The following is an 18,844-nucleotide window of genomic DNA, read 5'->3' on the forward strand; positions in this document are numbered from 1 at the left end:
TAGTTCTGTAACATGTTTGTCTTCGGAAAAGCAGAGTAAGAGATAGACAAATTTCTCTGTACTATTTTTGCAACTTTTCTGTAAGTATAAAAGTAGTACACAATAAAAAGGTGTTTCAAAAAATAGAGAAAATACTATTTTGTTCATAACTTTCCCAGTGGGAAGGAAGTGTAGCTGCTACTGTTGGCCTGATACTCTGCCAGGATTTTACATATTAACTGATTTAATCTTTAGAGTAATTCTATGAATTAGGCATTACTGTCCCCATTTTACAGCTGAGGAAACAAGCTCAGAAAAATTAACTAACCTAAGATCACACAGTTGTTAAATGATGGAATCAAGGTTTGAACTAAGCTCCAACTCTTAAAAGCCATGTTCTTGTCCTTCTGTGATATGGTGATACAAAGCCCTAGTTGATACAAACATTGGGCTCCATGATATCCTATTTTTCTGCCCCTGTGATATATTTATATCAGTACCAAAATCTCGAAATATATGCTCATAAAATAATTTGTGACGTTAAAACTTTTCCAAAAAGAGAGTTGAGGTATTGAGGTATTGTAATGAAACAGAAATGGGTATGACAAAATACTGCAATAGAGTTTCAACTGTGATTTAATAGCAAATAAATGCTTTAAGCCTGCTTCTTTGAAATTAACAAAGGAGTTATAAGTTTTGTTTTAGACCTTGATTTAAGAGCTCAAACTTAGCTGGGTGTGGTGGTATGTGCCTGTGGTTCCAGCTACTCAGGAGGCTAAGGTGGGAGGATCACTTGAGCCTGGCAAGCAGAGGTTGCAGTGAGCTGAGATTGCGCCACTGCACTCCAGACAGAGACAGACCCTGTCTCAAAAAAAAAAAAAAAACAAAAAAAACTCAAACTCCTTTAATTTTGTAATTCGACCTCATAAGCTGTCCAGTAAACTAAATGAAAACTAAGTTTTAGAGTACATTCACTTTTGTAAGAAAGCTGCCAAATGTTTTTCTCTTTGTAAAAAAGAAAATCTTTTTGATAACGTTTATTGAACACATACTCTATATCAAGTACAGTTGCCAGAAATACAACAGTGAGCCAGACAGGCAACTTTGCCCTCATGTAACTTGCATTCTAATCAGAGGAGTACTATATACTATGTCGGTGATAAGTGTCATGGTGTAAAGTACAGCAAAGAAAGGAAATAGGAAATGTGGAAGACCGCAGGGGAAGGATTGCAAAGTTGAAATGTGTTCAGAGAGGGCTCGCTGAACAGGTGGCACCTACAGACCTTCTCTCAAATGAAGGTGATTGAGCGAGCTGTGCAGATGTCTGGAGAAAAAGCTGTCTGGACAAGAGGAGCAGCCAAGTGCAAAGGCCGTGAGGAGGCAGCAAACTTGGTGTCCCTGTGGAGCAGCAGGGAAGACAGTGTAGCTGGAGCAGTCAGTAAAGGGGAAAGTAGCAGGCAATGAAGTCACAGTGCTAATGGGTTTTTGAAGGGGAATGGTGGTGAACAGCAGATCAGATAGTCCTGTAGGGTTTTGTAAGAACTTCAGAGTTTATTCTGAATAAGATGGAAGCCCACTGAAGGAATTTGAACCAAAAATCTCGATAATCCTGATTCATATTTTCACTGAATCACCCTGATTACTGTGAATTTAGACTATTGGGTAAGGGCCAACATAGATACCAGCTAGGAGGTCATTAGAATAACCAGATGGGAGAAAGAGTAGTTGGACTAGAGTAATACAGGATGTGCTGATGGCCTGGAGAGGGGTATGAGAGGAAAAAGGTGTCCAGGGATACCTTTTTTTTTTTTTTTTTTGAGATGGAGTCTCGCTCTGTCGCCCAGGCTGGAGTGTAGTGGCGCAATTTCGGCTCACTGCAAGCTCCGCCTCCCGGGTTCACGCCATTCTCCTGCCTCAGCCTCTCTGAGTAGCTGGGACTACAGGCGCCCGCCACCACGCCCGGCTAATTTTTTGTATTTTTAGTAGAGACGGGGTTTCACCGTGGTCTCGATCTCCTGACCTCGTGATCCGCCCGCCTCGGCCTCCCAAAGTGCTGGGATTACAAGCGTGAGCCACCGCGCCCGGCCCAGGGATGACTTAGTTATGACTTGAGTGCTCTGAAGGATGAGGGAAACCACAGGAGATGCAGTCAGGTTTTTGTAAGGAGGGATGGGATGGGGATGAGGAGCTGTGTGGACATTTGAGTTTGAGATGCCTGTTGGACATGCAAGTGGAGATACTCAGTGGTTGAATACAGATACCCTAGACCGGTATTCAAAGCAGGGGTCTGGGCTGCACATCCAAATTTGGGAGTAGGTTATCAGTGGCATTTACTCCTTGAGACAAGATGACATCTCCAAAAGTTTGAGTAGAGATAGAAAAGAGGAGGTACCTAAGTACTCAGGGCTGATACTCACCAGCGTTGAGAGATCAGGATGATGGTAGCAAGCAGGAAAGGTGATTGAGAAGCAGCAGCAGGTAAGGTAGGAGGAGAAATAAGTGTGGCATCTTGGAGACCTAGTGATGAATAAGCATTTGAAAGACCTGGGAGTGATCAAGGTGTCAGCTGTTTCTCTTGGGTAAAGTCAGATGAGCGCTGACAATTGACTTCAGGGATGAGTTTATTATTCATATGGAAGATAGAAGATGCCTTTTCCTATTGCTATTCCAGGACAGCTCTAGACTTAAAAGTCAGATGAACTGGATTCCGGTCCCAGCTTTGCCTCTAAATCTGAGGCCTAAGTTATCATCTGACTCTGAGTTCCCATCTCTGTAAAAGGCAGATAAGAATACCTACCATTTAAGATCTACCACGGGGGGTTATTATGAAGATCGTGTAAGATGATGTATAAACTGAAATAGGTCATGCAAATATAAAATATTATTTTTAAATTATTTTTCATAAGAAACAATGGTGGCCATATTTTGCTTTAATAATGGAAAAAATGTGGTTGGCATTCTTTGGAAGGTGGTCATCAGGTAGTAGACATTTTCTAGGATTTATTTCTACCTGCATGTGTGGAAATGTGTACTACTTTAGATTTACTTAATGGCAGCTAACTCAGAGACATCAAAATGTGCTAATGGTGTAATACAGCCTTTGTCTTGCTCTTCTGTTTTGTAGGCCCTCAATCAAGCAGGGGCAGGGCCGTACAGTGAACTTGTCCTTTGCCAGACGCCAGCGTCTGCGCCTGACCCCGTCTCCACTCTCTGTGTCCTGGAGGAGGAGCCCCTTGATGCCTACCCTGATTCACCTTCTGCGTGCCTTGTACTGAACTGGGAAGAGCCGTGCAATAACGGATCTGAAATCCTCGCTTACAACATTGATCTAGGAGACACTAGCATTACTGTGGGCAACACCACCATGCATGTTATGAAAGATCTCCTTCCAGAAACCACCTACCGGTGAGTGCAGGGGAGTAGAAATCTGCATCAGCACATCAGCACTTGGGGATCTAAGTAAACCACTCGGGAAAAATGACCAAGTGAATGTCATCTCCCAGCTGTTTCTAAGAGCCCAGATGTCCAGGATATTGTCTCACCTTGATCCCTCAGGCCAGAAGACCTGTGAAAAAGCCACACTGGTTCAGGGACTCACTGGACGGTTTTGTGTCCACTCTGACCCGCACCCGTCTCTACCCCAGAGTGGACTCAAATCCTCAAGTCAGTCCTCTGAACATTCAAGTCAGAAATTATAAAAGGGCTTTGGCAATATGTTAGCCCAAGAATTTGGCTTCTTCCAGAAATTGTGCTGACCTTAACGGTGGCTTAAATGATGGTAAAACTTTTAAGATTTCTAAAAGGATGGCATTGGAGATATGTTGACTTTTATTAAACAACCTGTAGTTGTTTAATGACTTCTAAAAAAATATCTGGAGCTCAAGGGTTCAACTGAGGGAACACATGTTGAGAATCATTGTTTACTAAGGAAATGCCAGGTAACCGTTGAAATTATCAAAAATATCTTCCACGTACCAGAAAGCACCTCAGAGGATAGTTCTGTTATGGAGAAGATGAAATGGTTTAGTAGTGTAGGAACTATGGAAAGGTGAGCTTAGATTTGGATAGCAAAACCTCAAGACCCTATTTAAAAAGTATTTTATGAATGCAGCATAAATAATTTAATTCAGTATTAGTATGCCAAGGCTAGTATATTGAGCTGAATGTGAAGAGAAACTCACATTGGGAAAATGCCACCTTTTCCTTATAAGATAGCTTTGAAGATACCATTTTAGACAGATGGAAATTGAATAGCTTTAGAAAAGGCAAATGTTTGATCTTGGGGGGAAAAAAAAAAACTTTAGACAGTCTTTGCTGGCCAATCAATAAATTATGAACTGGACTTTACATACTTGAGGTAAAAATAATTCATACTTGCTTTTTCTTTTACATTTTGAAGTAGAGGCTGATTTTTCAAAATAATGAATAGGCTACCAAATGAATGAAAATCAATCAAAACCTTAAAAATTCAAAGTATGTTCAATATCATTCTATAGTAGTTTATTTCTGGTTAACATATAGGACAATTTTACATACCCATTTCTGTTTATATAGAAATAGAAAAAAATTTCAAATATGAATTATCATATTTAAATTGTTTCCAATTTTAATCCATTGTCCACTAAATCTGAATTATATTTTATGAGTCAGTATTTATCATTTAATAATAGTACATTTTATATTTTATATCATGAAATCATAAACTAAATATTAGGGACCAAGTTCAATTAATATTTTTGCTTGCTAATGTTTACAACTAAGATATTGGTATGCCCGTATCAGTAAATGAGTATTTTTTCAATAAAGTAATATAAATAATAAAAAAAAATAATAATAATTCATACTTAAGACCAACCAGTTTATAGCTTTAGGAATTTTAGCTTCTATAGTACACAACTGGGTATACTATATGGTATTAATAGAACTCTGGTCAACCCACAGTCTTGTTGTTTTATGTTTCAAAAACAATTGCAGTAATTATAGTGAAATACAAAATGAGTATTTCAAAGAACCAAAGGTATAATTTTGGTCCAATCAACTTTTATTTCACCTTTTTTCTGTCCTATAAATTGGTTAAAATATAAATGAACAGATAATGATGTTCTAGATAAAAACATGTGGAATGAAACATTTTAAGCAGACCATGGAGCTTGGATAAAAGACTTGTTTCTTTTGTTTGATTTTCTTTTTTTTTTTTTTTAAGCCTTCAGCAGTTACATATTGTTCTCATACCAAGCTTATTCTTTCTCTGTGTTGCCAGGACAGGGTTGTACACCTCTCTAGTAAATGTACTAATGCCAAAAAGCTTCTTCAGTGTACCGGTCATTTCTCCATGGGTGCTATTATAGCAAACTACCCATTGGCTTGCTGACACACTCTGTAGAAATTTCACTAGAATTACAATACTACTTTTAAAGGCATTCCTTTACGTTTATAATTGAGTTAGAAATTGAATTTGTCCTTTAGTTTGAAGGAAAACAGTATTATTAAAAATGAAAACCTAACTTTGCTTTGTGCGCTTCCAGCCAAGTAGTCATAGATTTGGCAAGATAAGAGGGTCATCGGATCACCTGGTATCACCCCTTCCCAGTCCTTGGCTTGAGCGTCTTTAGTGACAGGGCAGTGGTTCTAGCTTCCAGTCACCAGGCAGTCATTCTATTTGTGGATAAACCTCTCTATATCTAAAATCAACTGCTGACCTTAGAACTTCCTCAACAGCAGTGATTCTCAAAGTGTGGTCCCTGGACCAACAGCATTAGCATCACCTGGGAACTCGATAAAATGCAAATTATCAGGCTCCACCCCAAACCTACTTAACTAGAAAATCTAGGGATGGGGCCTAGCACTTGGTGCTTTAATTAGCCTTTCAGGAGATTTTGATGCTTATGAAACTTGAAAACCTTGGCCCTAGAGCAGTGATTCTTAAATGTCAGTGTATGTAAGAGTTGCCTGGAGAACCTTCTCAAAATACAGGTGTCTGAGCCCTACACCTGTAGACCGCAATTAGCCCCAGAGGGAGCCTAAACATCATTATGTTATAATGTCAGCCATGTCTTATTTAACCATCCCACCATCATTTACGCTGTCTTCACTAGCATAGGTTTTCTGTAACTGCCTCCATCCTCTTCTTTAAGTGTTTTCAGGTTTTTGGTGGCCTCGCTGACATGCAGTGCCCAGACCTCCAGGAATGGTCTGGTTGGCTGGCTCAGAGCAGACCAGGACCATTGCCTTCCTTGTTTTCCATACTGAGCAGTTAGTGAAGTTGCCTGAGATTACTTTTTTTTAAACAACTTTATTATATGCCTGACTCATACTGAGCTGGCGGGCAACCAAAACTTAAAGTAGATTTGTTTGTTTTACTCATTTGTACTCCTTTTGCTAAGTAAAAAATGCTTAAAAATAATATGTATTGAGCCCTTACTATATGGTAAGCATTATGTTAGGCTGCCAAGAAGTGAATCATAAATCATTTTGTCGTAACAAGCTGAGGTGGGCTTTACTAGGAGACAAGTTCTGAGTGGTTCAGTGGTAGCAGACTGGAGTCAGACAGCCTTGACTTCAGTCCTATCCTTCATTTATTGTCTCTGCAAACTTTGGGAAGTTATTTAAGCTCTCTGTGCCTCAGTTTCCTGACCAATAAAAAGGGGATAATAATTTTCACTACTTAACAGAGTTGTTGGGTATTTTGATAAGAGGTCAGGTACCTAGTATGGGGCCTGACACATAGTAAATAAATTATCAGAAAATCTGTTGTTAATGTTTGGTAGGGAAGAAATGAACTCAAAGATAGGTTGTGACCAGATTATAGGTAGCGATCTTATCTGTAGAAACCTTATCCTTCAAGGTTTTTTTGCCTCCAGAGAAGGGTATGAGAAGAGCAAGTCTCAGTGCCTGGAGCTGGAATGATGGCATTGGTGTCAAAGGAGCTTTCAGGAGCAGGAGCTTGGTGGGAGGCCAGTTCCGACTCCTCCTCCAGGAAGCATTCTATGAATAACTTTACTCTGAGCCTATCTTTTCCCCACCAAAAGGGATTTTTGGCGTTTGCTATTATTTCATACTTCAGACATTTTCTGATGATTATTCTCTTCTTTCATGTTTTTCTTAATTAGATGATAATCTAGGGCAGGGGTGTTGTAAAAGCCAGCCCATCTTTTGCTTCTCAGGCCTCTCCTATCCTAGCCCTTTACCTGCAGGCCCTCTCAGTCTCCCTCACACCCACACTCTCGACATCCTGAGCTCTGGGATGGCCAGTCCTGATGAGGGAAGTCTTCCCAGCTAAGGATGGTTTGTTTTGAAAGTCATTCTTCTTTTAATATATTTTGTAGTAGAAATTTGATTATGTGTATGTATATATGTAAAGTGCATTGTAGAAGGCTATGATCTTCTAAAGCAGGAATGTATTTGGCATATAAAATTTGGTCCTTTAATAGCGGATTTTTAATCAAAATTTTTAAAGAATGTGGTTCTTTGATTGATTTGTTTAATAAATAATATTAGTATATTGATGGATATTGCAGACTCCTGGAAACATGAAGAGATTTTTCACATCAGCCTAGCCAAGAAGAATTTGCTTGGGATTACCTCACTTCTCCAAATTGGAAAGGAAAATGCTACTTCCCTTGTACTTAATTTGCAGAGCTGAAGATTTTTTAAACTGACATAATGCAAATTAAACAAAACAAAGAGACCTGCAGATTTTATCTAAGTTTCAAGATTAGCGTGTTACTTGAGCTAAAGAGAAAACTTCTCAAGTTTGGGTTTTGGATAGACTCTAATTAATAAAACTTAAAATTCAATTTTTATTTTCTGAGGTGAATTCTTGGAGTGGTTCCTCAGGTTAATGTTTGTTTTGCCCATTAGTCCAATGTTACCTCTCACTGGAATTAGGAAATTATTTTCACATACTGTGTTTTTCACCCTAAACCAAAACAAACAGTAACTGCCTTAGTCCTCATTCAGCTGTCTCAGCCGCCTGTGCTCAGAGGCCTTAATATTTTCCCCAGAATGCAACAAGGCATCATCTCATTCTATTTTATCAATTCCTCAGTTTTTTTTTCAATTTTGAATGTTACATCATCATTAGAAATAATTCATGTTAGCTCAGTGCATCAGCTGTACATGTAAATGTTCATGTATTTTCGCTGAAACAAAATGTGTTTTTGTAAAAATGTAGGATAGGTTGAATTGAGTATTTTAAAATCTAGGTAGTTGATTTCAGGGCCAGACGCTGTTTAAATAAAGTGATGTAAACTTGTTGTCTCTTCTAAATGCCTGCTTCCTTGGCAGACGGTCACTGTTGAACTGAAAGTGTGGTTTGAATTAAAAATGGTCATTTGGTAGGATTTGTAGCCATATTTGGTCCCTGTTACGATATAAGAGTATGGTGTGCCAGATACACAGGCCTTTGCACCTAAAGGGAGTTCTGTTCACACCTGGATCTAACATGTGTCTGACATGACCTAGCTGAGCTGCAGTTTCTTCAGTTGTAGGACAGACAAAGTAGCTCCTACCTTATGGGGTCAGCGTAGAAATCAGAGATGATATTGTAGATGTCAAACCTAGCTTTCAACCCCTAGTAGTCACTCTGTCATTTAGATCAAGTTATTTAACCTCTCTGCATTTAACTTTGGTTTCCTCATCTCTAAAGGCAGATGTAATAGTAGTTCCCACTCTGCAGTGCATTTTCTGGAACAGAGCAAGTCCTCAATGTGTATAGTGATGGTTGCCATTGTTGTTTTGTTCAGTTCCTGAGATCTTTGTCTCACTCTCACCTTGCTGCGGATGGCCTAGAAAGAAGCCCATCCTTTCAGCTGTTGCTGAGTCCTTGGCCATTACTTGGAGGAAGTGGGATCAGCAAGTTACTCATGTTATAAAGTGAGGTGGTGTAATAGTGCAGCCGCAGTGAAGACCTGCCCCTGTGCTGGCACTGTTGGGAAGGCGTAACACTCTCAAAGAAGCCATCAGGATAATGACTCCAAAAATTAACACTTGAAAGTTTGCTAGTGCTTTTGGCTGCCTTGAATCCTCCTGATTTTACTGTGGAGTATAAAATATTAAAAATTGGAAAGTGGTTCTTACATCCCTTATGTTAGTTAAGTAATCTTCTTTGTAATTGCAGAAAAAAGTCACTGTCCCCAGTTTATAGATAAGGAAGCTGTTACTTAAAAGTGTTCAATAATTTCCCCAAGGTCTCCAAATTGATGAGCAGGATTCCCAAAGAAGCTACACTGCTAAAGAGTGTTAAATGCTACCACAGTTTTCGTGGTGATGGTGGTGGTGGTGGTGGTGGTGGTGGTGGTGGTGGTGGTGGTGGTGGCGGCAGCGGTGGTGGTGTGTGTTAAGGCTAGAATTATATGCCTAGGAAATACTCAGTGAAAGATTAGAGAACCATAGAGCTAAAGATATAAAGAACCTAGTACTTACCAAAATACTAGGGAGGCTTTCAGGAAATAAATGAATTTGCAACAGAAGCCAAATATCAAATCTAAATTATTTTTATATCTTGATACTTGTATCTTCTAAACTATTTTTAAATTCTTATAAGTGATTTAAATCTCTTAGCATTTTTTTTCTCGAGTATAGAATAGAACAACAATCTTAAGAAACTCATTACCTCATTTTATTTTGTGTATTAAATAGCTAAGAGCTATTCAGGTGGCACAGAGCAAAGGGTAGGATCACCTAGAATACAAGGTGAGCCAGCAGATGGCAGAAAGGATCTTGGCCTCTGGAATCTAGGAATGTTTGTACCTAGAGTAAAGGGAAGGAATGGTGGTTTGGACACTGGAAGGACCTTAATATAAACCTTTTAGGTGAAGAAATGTGTTACACTGTTGAAGAAAGACTAAAACTTAATGTCCGGCTTAATTTCCTTTTCCTGAGAAGGGAAAGAGGGTAGTAATTTCTACCATCATGATGACTGCCTTTTTAAAAAGATTTTTCATTTCCAGTTGCCGAAAAATATGTTATATTCCAATCATAGAAAGAAACTCTTCTATTAATACCATAAAGCAATCCGATAAGACTCATGTGGGAGGCAAGGAAGAGTTTTAGTCTTTCAGTGTTATATCGAGAGACTTACGTTGCTTTATCTACAAAAGACTTGATGCAGCCCCAGTGTAATAGAATCTGGGAAAAGTAAGGCCCTTTGTAATGGAGTTTTTGCTCCACTTTATCAGAGATGAGTGTTTACTACATTCCAAACTATGAGGCAGATATTTATCTAGTTTTAGGTGATTATAAGTAGAGCTGCTGTAAACATTTGTGTGCAGGTTTTTGTGTGAACATAAATATTAATTTTTCTAGAGTAAATACCTGGGATTGGGATTGCTGGGTCATGTAATAAGCATATATTTAAAAGGCAACTGTTTTCCTATGTGGCGATGCCCGTTTTCATTATCACTAGCAAAACAGGAGAGTTCCAGTTGTACCTTATCCCTGCCAGCACTTTTTTAACATAATGGTATTACATTGCAAATTTAGTTTGCATTTTTCTAATGGCTAATGATGTCAAACATGTTTTTGTGTCCTTATTTGCCATCTGTATTTCCTCTTTGGTGCAGTGTCTATTCTATTCTTCCGCCCATTTTTAATGGATTATTTCCTTAACTGAGTTTTGGGAGGTCATTATACATTCTGGATACAAATCATTTGTCAGATGTAATATTGGCACATACATTCTTCCAGTCTCTAGTTGTTTTAATTCTCTTAGCAGTGCAAAAGTTTCAAATTTTGGTGAAATCCAGTTTTTTATTTTTTTCTTTTATGTAAGATCATGCTTTTCATGTCATATCCAAAAACTCTTTACTTAATTCTAGGTAGTAGATTTTCTTCTGTGTTTTCTTCTTAAAAGTTTAATATTCTACAGTTAGATCTGTGGTCCCTTTTGAGCAAAGTTTTGTGTAAGGTGTGAGGTTGAAGCTGAGGTTTATTTTCCTCCTATTGATATCCCATTATTCCAACACCATTTGTTGAAAAGACTATCTTTTCTCTATTGGGTTGCTTTTGCACTTTTGTCAAAAGTCAATTGGCCACGTTTGTGTAGGTCTATTTCTGGAGTCTCTATTCTCTTGTATTGATCTAGGTGTTTTTCTCTTCACTGGTACCACACTCTCTTGATTACTGTAGCTTTATACTAAGTCCTAAAATCAGGTAGTGTGATTCTTCAAACTTTATTCTTATTTTTAAATTTTACATTAGCTATTTTAGTTCCTTTGCCTTTCCACATCACTTTTTTTTTTAATGTATAAAGAAAAGAGATTTGTTTGGCTTATAATAAACTGTAGGCTGTACAAAACCTTTGGTTCTGTAGGCTGTACAAAAAGTGTGGTGCCAGCATATGCTTCTAATGAGCCCTCAAATAAACCTTTAATTATTCAGTCCTCCTAGGCCTCTGGAGGAGAGGGGCCATGTCTCCAAGATTTGTGAAATGCCCTTTAAAGGTTTTTTCCCATTATCTTGAATATTAGTACCAGGCTCCCTTTTAATCCTGCTAATCTCTCTAGCAAGTGGTTGCTCTACAGACTGCATTGATTCTTCTCCTGAAAGTACTCTTTCCTTTTCTACCACATGGTCAGGCTGCAAATTTTCTAAATTGTTACTCTCTGCTTCCCTTTTAATTATAAGTTCCAATTTAAGTCATTCCTTTGCTCCCATATCTGATCATAGGTTGTTAGAAGCAACCAGGTCACCTCTTGAACACTTTACTCTTAGAAATTTCTTTTGCCAGATACCCTAAGTTATCACTCTTAAGTTCAGCCTTCCACAAAGCCCTAGGACATGGAAACAATGCAGCCAAGTTCTTTGCTTCAGTTCCCAAAAGTTCCTCATTTCCATCTGAGACCTCCGCAGCATGGCCTTCACTGCCCATATTTCCATCAGTGCCTTGGTCATGACCGCTTAATCAGTGTCTAAGAAGTTCCAGACTTTCCTGTCTTCTTCTGAGCCCTCCAGACTCTTCCAGTGTCTGCCCATTACCCACTTCCAAAGCCAATTCCACATTTTGAGGTATCTTTATAGCAACCCTCTACTCCTCAGTACCAATTTTCTTTTAGTTCATTTTGTGTTGCTCAAACAATTCTCCCACCACAACCTCCCAAGTACTGGGACCACAGGCAGGTGCCACTATGCCCACTAAATTATTTTTTTGTAGAAATGGAGTCTCACTAGGTGGCCCAGACTGGTGTCAAACTCCTGGACTCAGGCATTCCTCCTGCCTTGGCTTCTCAAAGCGCTGGAATTACAGATGTGAGCCACTGCGCCTGGCCTAAAATAACATTTTATATATACATTTTAACTCTTCGATTTTAAATTCATGGATGACTAAGGTAATATCTTTCTTATCCATAACTCTGTTGCACATAGCAAACATCCAGCTAAGATTTTTGCACATCTGGACGCCATCCCGTTACTAACAATACCTGCATACTTAGCTCTAGATAAAGACTTGCAGAGATTGTTGGATGAGGCTGGCAAAAGGGAGACATGAAATGTCCTGTTGATGAGTTGTCCTTTGTTTTTGACTCTGAAGGAGACTCATTTGTTCCCGCATTTAGTTTACTCTTGATAGCTCATCTACTTCCAAAACTGACTATGAGGTAGCTAAAGGGTAACTAGGACAAAATATAAAAGCGTACCTTTAGGATATCTTCCCTGAGACAACAAACCTATTTTTTTTAAATTAAAGAACTAAGAGATATCTTTCTACCATGCTTTTTTGCTATTATTTTTTTAAATGGAGACTATAGTCTGTCCACTGAATAACCCTGTGCTTCTATTTGTCTTGAGTTACTTTAACTTGTTTTTCTTCATTCTATGTTATTGCTTTAGGGACAAGTAATAAATACTACGCTCAATGTTTATTTTGAATGAAGAATTGCTGCTGCTTTAACCTGCATTGTCCGTATCTTTTTTTTTTTTTCCTTTCTCTAGGATCAGAATTCAGGCTATAAATGAAATTGGAGCTGGACCATTTAGTCAGTTCATTAAAGCAAAAACTCGGCCATTACCACCCTTGCCTCCTAGGCTAGAATGTGCTGCTGCTGGTCCTCAGAGCCTGAAGCTAAAATGGGGAGACAGTAACTCCAAGACACATGCTGCTGATGACATGGTGTACACACTACAGCTGGAGGACAGAAACAAGAGGTGAGGTGGGGGTGAGGATGCTCCTGAAGCTTCTGCAGCTTTGGCTTGCGGGATGAAATCTCAATTATACGTTTTTATTTGCTTGCACTAAGACCCTCTTCCTTCTTGTTCAGAGGCTTCCTTTGACTTGAGCCCTGCATTTTATACCCAGAGTTGTTCCCATTATTCTCCATTTGGAATTTCTAAACATTCTAAAGATCCTGATTTCCCTACATAGCATAATATGCACTTTTCTTTTCCTTTCATCAAGCCAGACAATGGAGAGAAATTATCTAAAGAAAATTGTCAAATTCAAGTTCACACTATGTAATAGCATTATATTAGTCATGAGTGCAGAGGGAAATAAGACCCAGGAAGAGATGTTACCTATTTAAATATTCAGTAACCATCAGGACAAACATGTTTACCAATGTGAAATAGCTGTGGGTGATGTACAGATGGGGATTGTACTCTGTAACTATGGGCAATGCAATATCAAATTAACCAGAGCAAATAGGAGATTCTTCATAAGAGTCCATACCCAGGAAACACTCTTGGCTGTCGAAATCAAATGTGGCCTTTCACGTAGTATTTGTTTAACCTAACTTCATTTCCTCTGAAAATGTCCGATCAGAAGACAGCCAAACTGTATTTAGAAATAATCCAATGTCAAGCAAAAGTTAATGGTGACAGAATGTTCTGTTGCCATAGTCCTAATCAGAGAATCAGGTAAAGGGAATGGGAGATCACCATAAAACCAAGACAACCAAAATGCTGCTACTTCCCTGCTTACCTGCTGACACACAAAACCAGTGTCGGTATAGAAGCATTTCTGTTGTTTCCTTTTATGCATGATACTATTCTGTTCCTTCACATGTGGAACCCTTTCTAGTTACACAGAAAACCCTGTCCCAGTCTCCACCCCCTACTCTGCAGTCAAGCACTTTGATGGATTTCGGTACAGTGGAGCCCTGTGGGCCTTCAGTGGAGACCGAGATTAGAAATCACATAAGACCCTACCTCTAGGAGTAAAATATCAATTTTTAAAATGGCCATAGAACATTAGTGTTAGAGGGAAAAAGTGCTTTGGAAGTTTGAAGGAGGCAGAGACCATCTGGTTTAAAAAAATCAGGAAAGATTTCTTGAACGAGGTGACATTTGAGCTTGACTTTGGAGGACCTGGCAAACCTGGTAATTTTTATGACAGAATGAAAAGTGATTTTCCTCTTGGAAATTAGTTCTAGTGAAGAGAACACAGAGAAGGTAAAGCTTCTTTTGATAGGTTCATGAAAGGTGAAATTCATATTCAGTGATACACAAGATCATTCATCTTACCGTGCTATATGTGCCTTCGGGTGTGTTCTCATGGGCTTATTATTTTACTGGCCGGGGACGACTCAACAGGAGAGGGCTGGCAAGAACAGCAATTGTGAACTGACAGAAATCACAATCCATGTATAAAAAACTAGCATTGGGGGAAATTTTTAAATGTCTTTTCATTTTTTCCCAGGCCTGTGGCTTCCATTGGTGGTAAATCCTTAGAAAATAGCTTCTAGTTGTACTGTTTCAGAAAAAAGTGAAGCACAGAAAAGTTGTTGAAAGTGGTAGCTAGCTGAGTTGGGATAAAGGCCAGTGCCTCCCAGTTCCCCGTGCCCTGCCTCCACTGCTGTCTTAGAAATATGGGAGTGAAGGCTGTGTCCCAAGAAGGGCACCCCCTCTTGCTGCAATCCTGCCCTGTGTGGGGCAGCAGCCCACTAGTGCCTCACAGGGAGAACTATACAAATGTGTAGTCTGATCCAAGGTTTTCCATGACACGGTGGCTCCTGGGCACAGAACAAAAGCTCCCCAAGCACTTTTCCAAGTGAGTTTGCTGGCATGAGGCATTTAAATATGCCAGACAAAAAACAGTGCAGAATCTAGTAATCAATACATGTTGTTTCTTCCCCCCTCAAAAAGCCCAAGGCTTTTGCCTAATCAAATAAATGACTTGCCTAAATTTAAATGGCAATTTAAGAAAACTTCACATTAGGAACAGTATTTTTCTTAATTATAGGAGCTAGAGTCCAAATTTATCATTTTAAATTAGATTTGTCAATGCTCTCAGAAAGTTATTAAAATGATGGGAATATAGAGCATAATAAATTCTTATTCTATTTGTGAATAATTTTCCTGAGATTTAATAGAATGAAAACAGGCTAATTTTAGTTTGAAGATGACCTTCCTCAGTGTCTTGAAACTGAACTCTTGTAGTGAGTGGCCTTTTGAATTCAAGCCTTTAACTTTGGATCTTGGCACATGGGTATCAAGGAGAAACAATTTGAGTTGGATACATCTTAATACTTATTATTAGCATAGCCTTTGTCAATCTAGTCTCCTCAAAGTTCTTTAGGACCTGTCTTCTGCAGTGTCTTCCTCCGAAGGGGCAGCTGTCTTTTTCATTGAACTTGTTGCTAGAGGAGCTTCTAGTTGTAAAGCACATACTCTTTAGTGCATGTGTCAGTTTCATTACCCACCAGTAATTTCTTATGCAGGTGGCCAAAATAATGATATATGCCGCTTGTGGCCAAGGCAAGAATCATAGATAGGCTTAATTGTTATTTTACTTTACTTTCTTACCTTTCTTACTTTCTTACCTGCAGGCTCTCCAAGATATTTTTTCCCCTTAAGTTTGAGCGTATTTCATGTAAATAAAAGGCACCCCAAAAAGCGTTTTGTGTGAACCCTTGACTCAAGACAACTCAACCTAAAATTCATCTAGATCACCTGGACTTGCTATGTTGAAAGGATTTTCCCCCAGAATAGGACATTTGTTTCCCATGTATTCTGGCTTACGATACTGAAGAGTCCCAGTCCATATTTATGAAGGAAACAGCCTTAAAGTGTTACCATGAACACTTTATAAACAGGCATTGTGGGCCTTTGAAAAGAAAGCTGCTGATGTCTGAGTTGCATGGGAGTCCTAGCCAGCTGTTTAAGTGTTCTTCTTAACACTTAAGTATATTTTGTAATGGAAGAAAAATGAAAATTAATATATCTGTGCTTCATAATTATCATATTAAAGAGTTGAGTCGATTTTAGCCACTAAACTATTGCTCTCCGAATTTCCTTTTTCATTAAATAAAGGGGTTAAACTAGAAGACGATCTCTGATATCCTTTCACCTTTTCACCTTAAGGCAACAAATCTTTGTAGAGTATTTGTGAATTAAATCCTTTATGAAAAGGTGTCCCTTGTAAATGATTGGGGCATGTTGCCTCTTTTCCTTCTTATTTGTAGCTTCTGCTATTCATAAGAAAATAAGAAAAATACTAACTTCCCTTAAGAGTAACTACTTAATGTCCAAAAACCCCTCAGGTTCTGCAACTATGATGCACTGATTCATGATGTTTATTTATATACCTCTCAGAAAATTTGAAATGACCAAGAGATTTACAAATGCAATGTTCAGCCAAAAGTGTTTTTAACATTCTAAAGGATACTTATGTTTTTATTGTTGTTGTTTTGTTATTGTTGTTGTTTTTACAGCCTCCCTCCCAGGAAACTTGGATTTATTGCATGCCGACAGAGCGCTAAGCATTGAGAGCTTTGTCTACATTATTTAGTTCTTGAGTAAAAAGGGAAATATTTTCTAGAAAGTAGCGTTTGTACCAAAGCCTTCTACCATTTAGGTGAAAAAAAAAATACATTGTTTCTGATAAGTTGAATTGATTTCAACTTACAATTATTGGAGTTTTATACGTCAAATAGAGGCACTGCTTAAGTATTAGATGGACAAAGATGACTAAGATCCCTGCCCTTAAGGAGCTCACAGTCTGGTGAGTAATGATAGGACACAGATGCTTTAAAGCAAATTATGATGTGGAAGGCCTAAAGATTGACACATGTACAAGGTATAGAGGGAAAAATGAAGAATGGCATCTAAGGTAAGCTTAAAATCAAATGAACACTTCTTAGAAAAGATGACAGGTTGAGTGAGTCTTAAAAGGCTGCCAGTCTTGTAACCTCATGCCTGGGAAGCGTTAGGATGGAGACTAGTGGTGAAGACTTGGGATAGGATGGAAATTACAGGCAAAACCTCCAAAGTACAGAAAGGTGCCCTGAGCTTTCTCCAAGTAACTGTCTCTATTTTGTTATTTTCAGACCTGGTGCTTTCTTTCCCCTTAAGTTTGGACATGTTTCATGTAAATAAAAGGGATCCCAAAGAGCATCTTGCCCAAACCCTTGGCTCAAGGCAAATCAACCTAGAATTCATCTAGATCACCTGGACTTGCTACGTTGAAAGGATTCTACCCCCTGGGATAGGACATTTGTTTCCCATTTATTCTGGCTCATGATACTGAAGATTCCCAGTCCATATTTATGCAGGAAGCAAGCCTTAAAGCAGTGCTTCATATTTATAGAACTAAGTTCATTTCAATGATAAGATTATGGTCATTCAATCATCGATTTTTTTTTTCTTGAATTACTACTATGTGCTGGGCCTTATGAGGTATGTGGACTATCTATGAGGGCTTATCTTGCTGAGGGAGATAAATTAACATTAAACAATAAGCAGACAGTACAACAGACAGCAGACAGCAAAACAAAAATTGAATTAGTTTGGCCTTAGAGTGATTAAGTCTGTTATTCTTAACAGATCCAGCACAGAAGATATGAAAGTCTTTGGTTCCCGTGTTATACAAGAAAAATACATCTCCAAAGTAAACATTTCCATAAAGCTGCATTAACCTCATACAGGCACTAGAATAACAGGATCAGCTTGTGCATTTTAAGATTGTAGCACGGTGCCGATGACTTTGAAGATGCGTTTATCTGTGTTAAATGAAATGTTATGCTGCCCTAACAGAATCGGAGTTGATGCTGCTCCCTGTCCTGACCCTTGTGGGTCTATGTTCCCTGATAATTTTACACAGCACTGAGGCGGGAAGAATGTAAATTCCAGGAATGCATTTATGGTTAATCTGTTGTTGAGGTTTAGTCAGACAGCCAGTGTTTTTTAAACCAAGGCTCCCATGAAATTGGGCTGGAGGAAGAGGGATCTAATAGAGCAGATAATTACCACTTGCTCTCCATTAACTCAGCCCTTTTGCCCAGGACGCTTTTCCTTTTGGCCAGCAAAATTGGAGTGGCTTTGTCATGTTTACAGGGAGCCTGCCTGTTGGCTATTAGAGAGGGACAGAAAGAATCTGCATATAGAAACCCTGAAAGAATACACACTAGGCAACTAATAAAAATGGTTGGGAAACTGAGCAGCATAGTGAGACCCTTTCTCTAAAACAATTTTTAAAAACTTAGCCAGGCATGGAAGCACACACTAGGTGCCAGCTACTCCGGAGGCTGAAGTGGGAGGATCCCTTGAACCTAGGAGTTTGAGGTTGCAGTGAGCTGTGATCGCACCACTGCACTCCAGCTTGGGCAACAGAGTGAGACCGAGACTCTAAAAAAAAAAAAAAAAAAAAAGTCTGGAATATATGGGCACTGAGGAGGTGTGAGCTTTCTCAGCTTATTCCTATTACAGAACAAACTCCTGCTTACGTTTGTCAGACCATGTTGCTGAATTAAATTAAATAGACGTGAGGCAGCCAGCTCAGGGCCAGGCCCTTAAGAAACCCTCAGGATTTGTTTCCAGTGCTTCTCTGACTAGTCCCCGATCCATATAATCATCATTGTTTGATAAATGACAGTTTCGTATTATATCCATCAGCAGCTATCATGATTCTCGACATGGGTATCAAATCTCTGCT

General features: G+C 38.9%; 1 protein-coding gene across 1 annotated transcript in view; it reads left to right on the top strand.

Annotated features, from left to right (window-relative positions):
* Positions 1–18,844, top strand: part of FNDC3B (fibronectin type III domain containing 3B) — a 178,920-nt gene that overhangs the window by 123,828 nt on the left and 36,248 nt on the right. Inside the window, exons 19-20 of the mRNA XM_032174003.2 lie at positions 3,104–3,384; positions 12,910–13,122. Coding sequence (XP_032029894.1) covers positions 3,104–3,384; positions 12,910–13,122 — 494 coding nt within the window. The remainder of the gene's footprint in view (positions 1–3,103; positions 3,385–12,909; positions 13,123–18,844) is intronic.

Source organism: Hylobates moloch, unplaced genomic scaffold, assembly GCF_009828535.3.
Source record: "Hylobates moloch isolate HMO894 unplaced genomic scaffold, HMol_V3 SCAFFOLD_13, whole genome shotgun sequence".
Classification (NCBI taxonomy): domain Eukaryota; kingdom Metazoa; phylum Chordata; class Mammalia; order Primates; family Hylobatidae; genus Hylobates; species Hylobates moloch.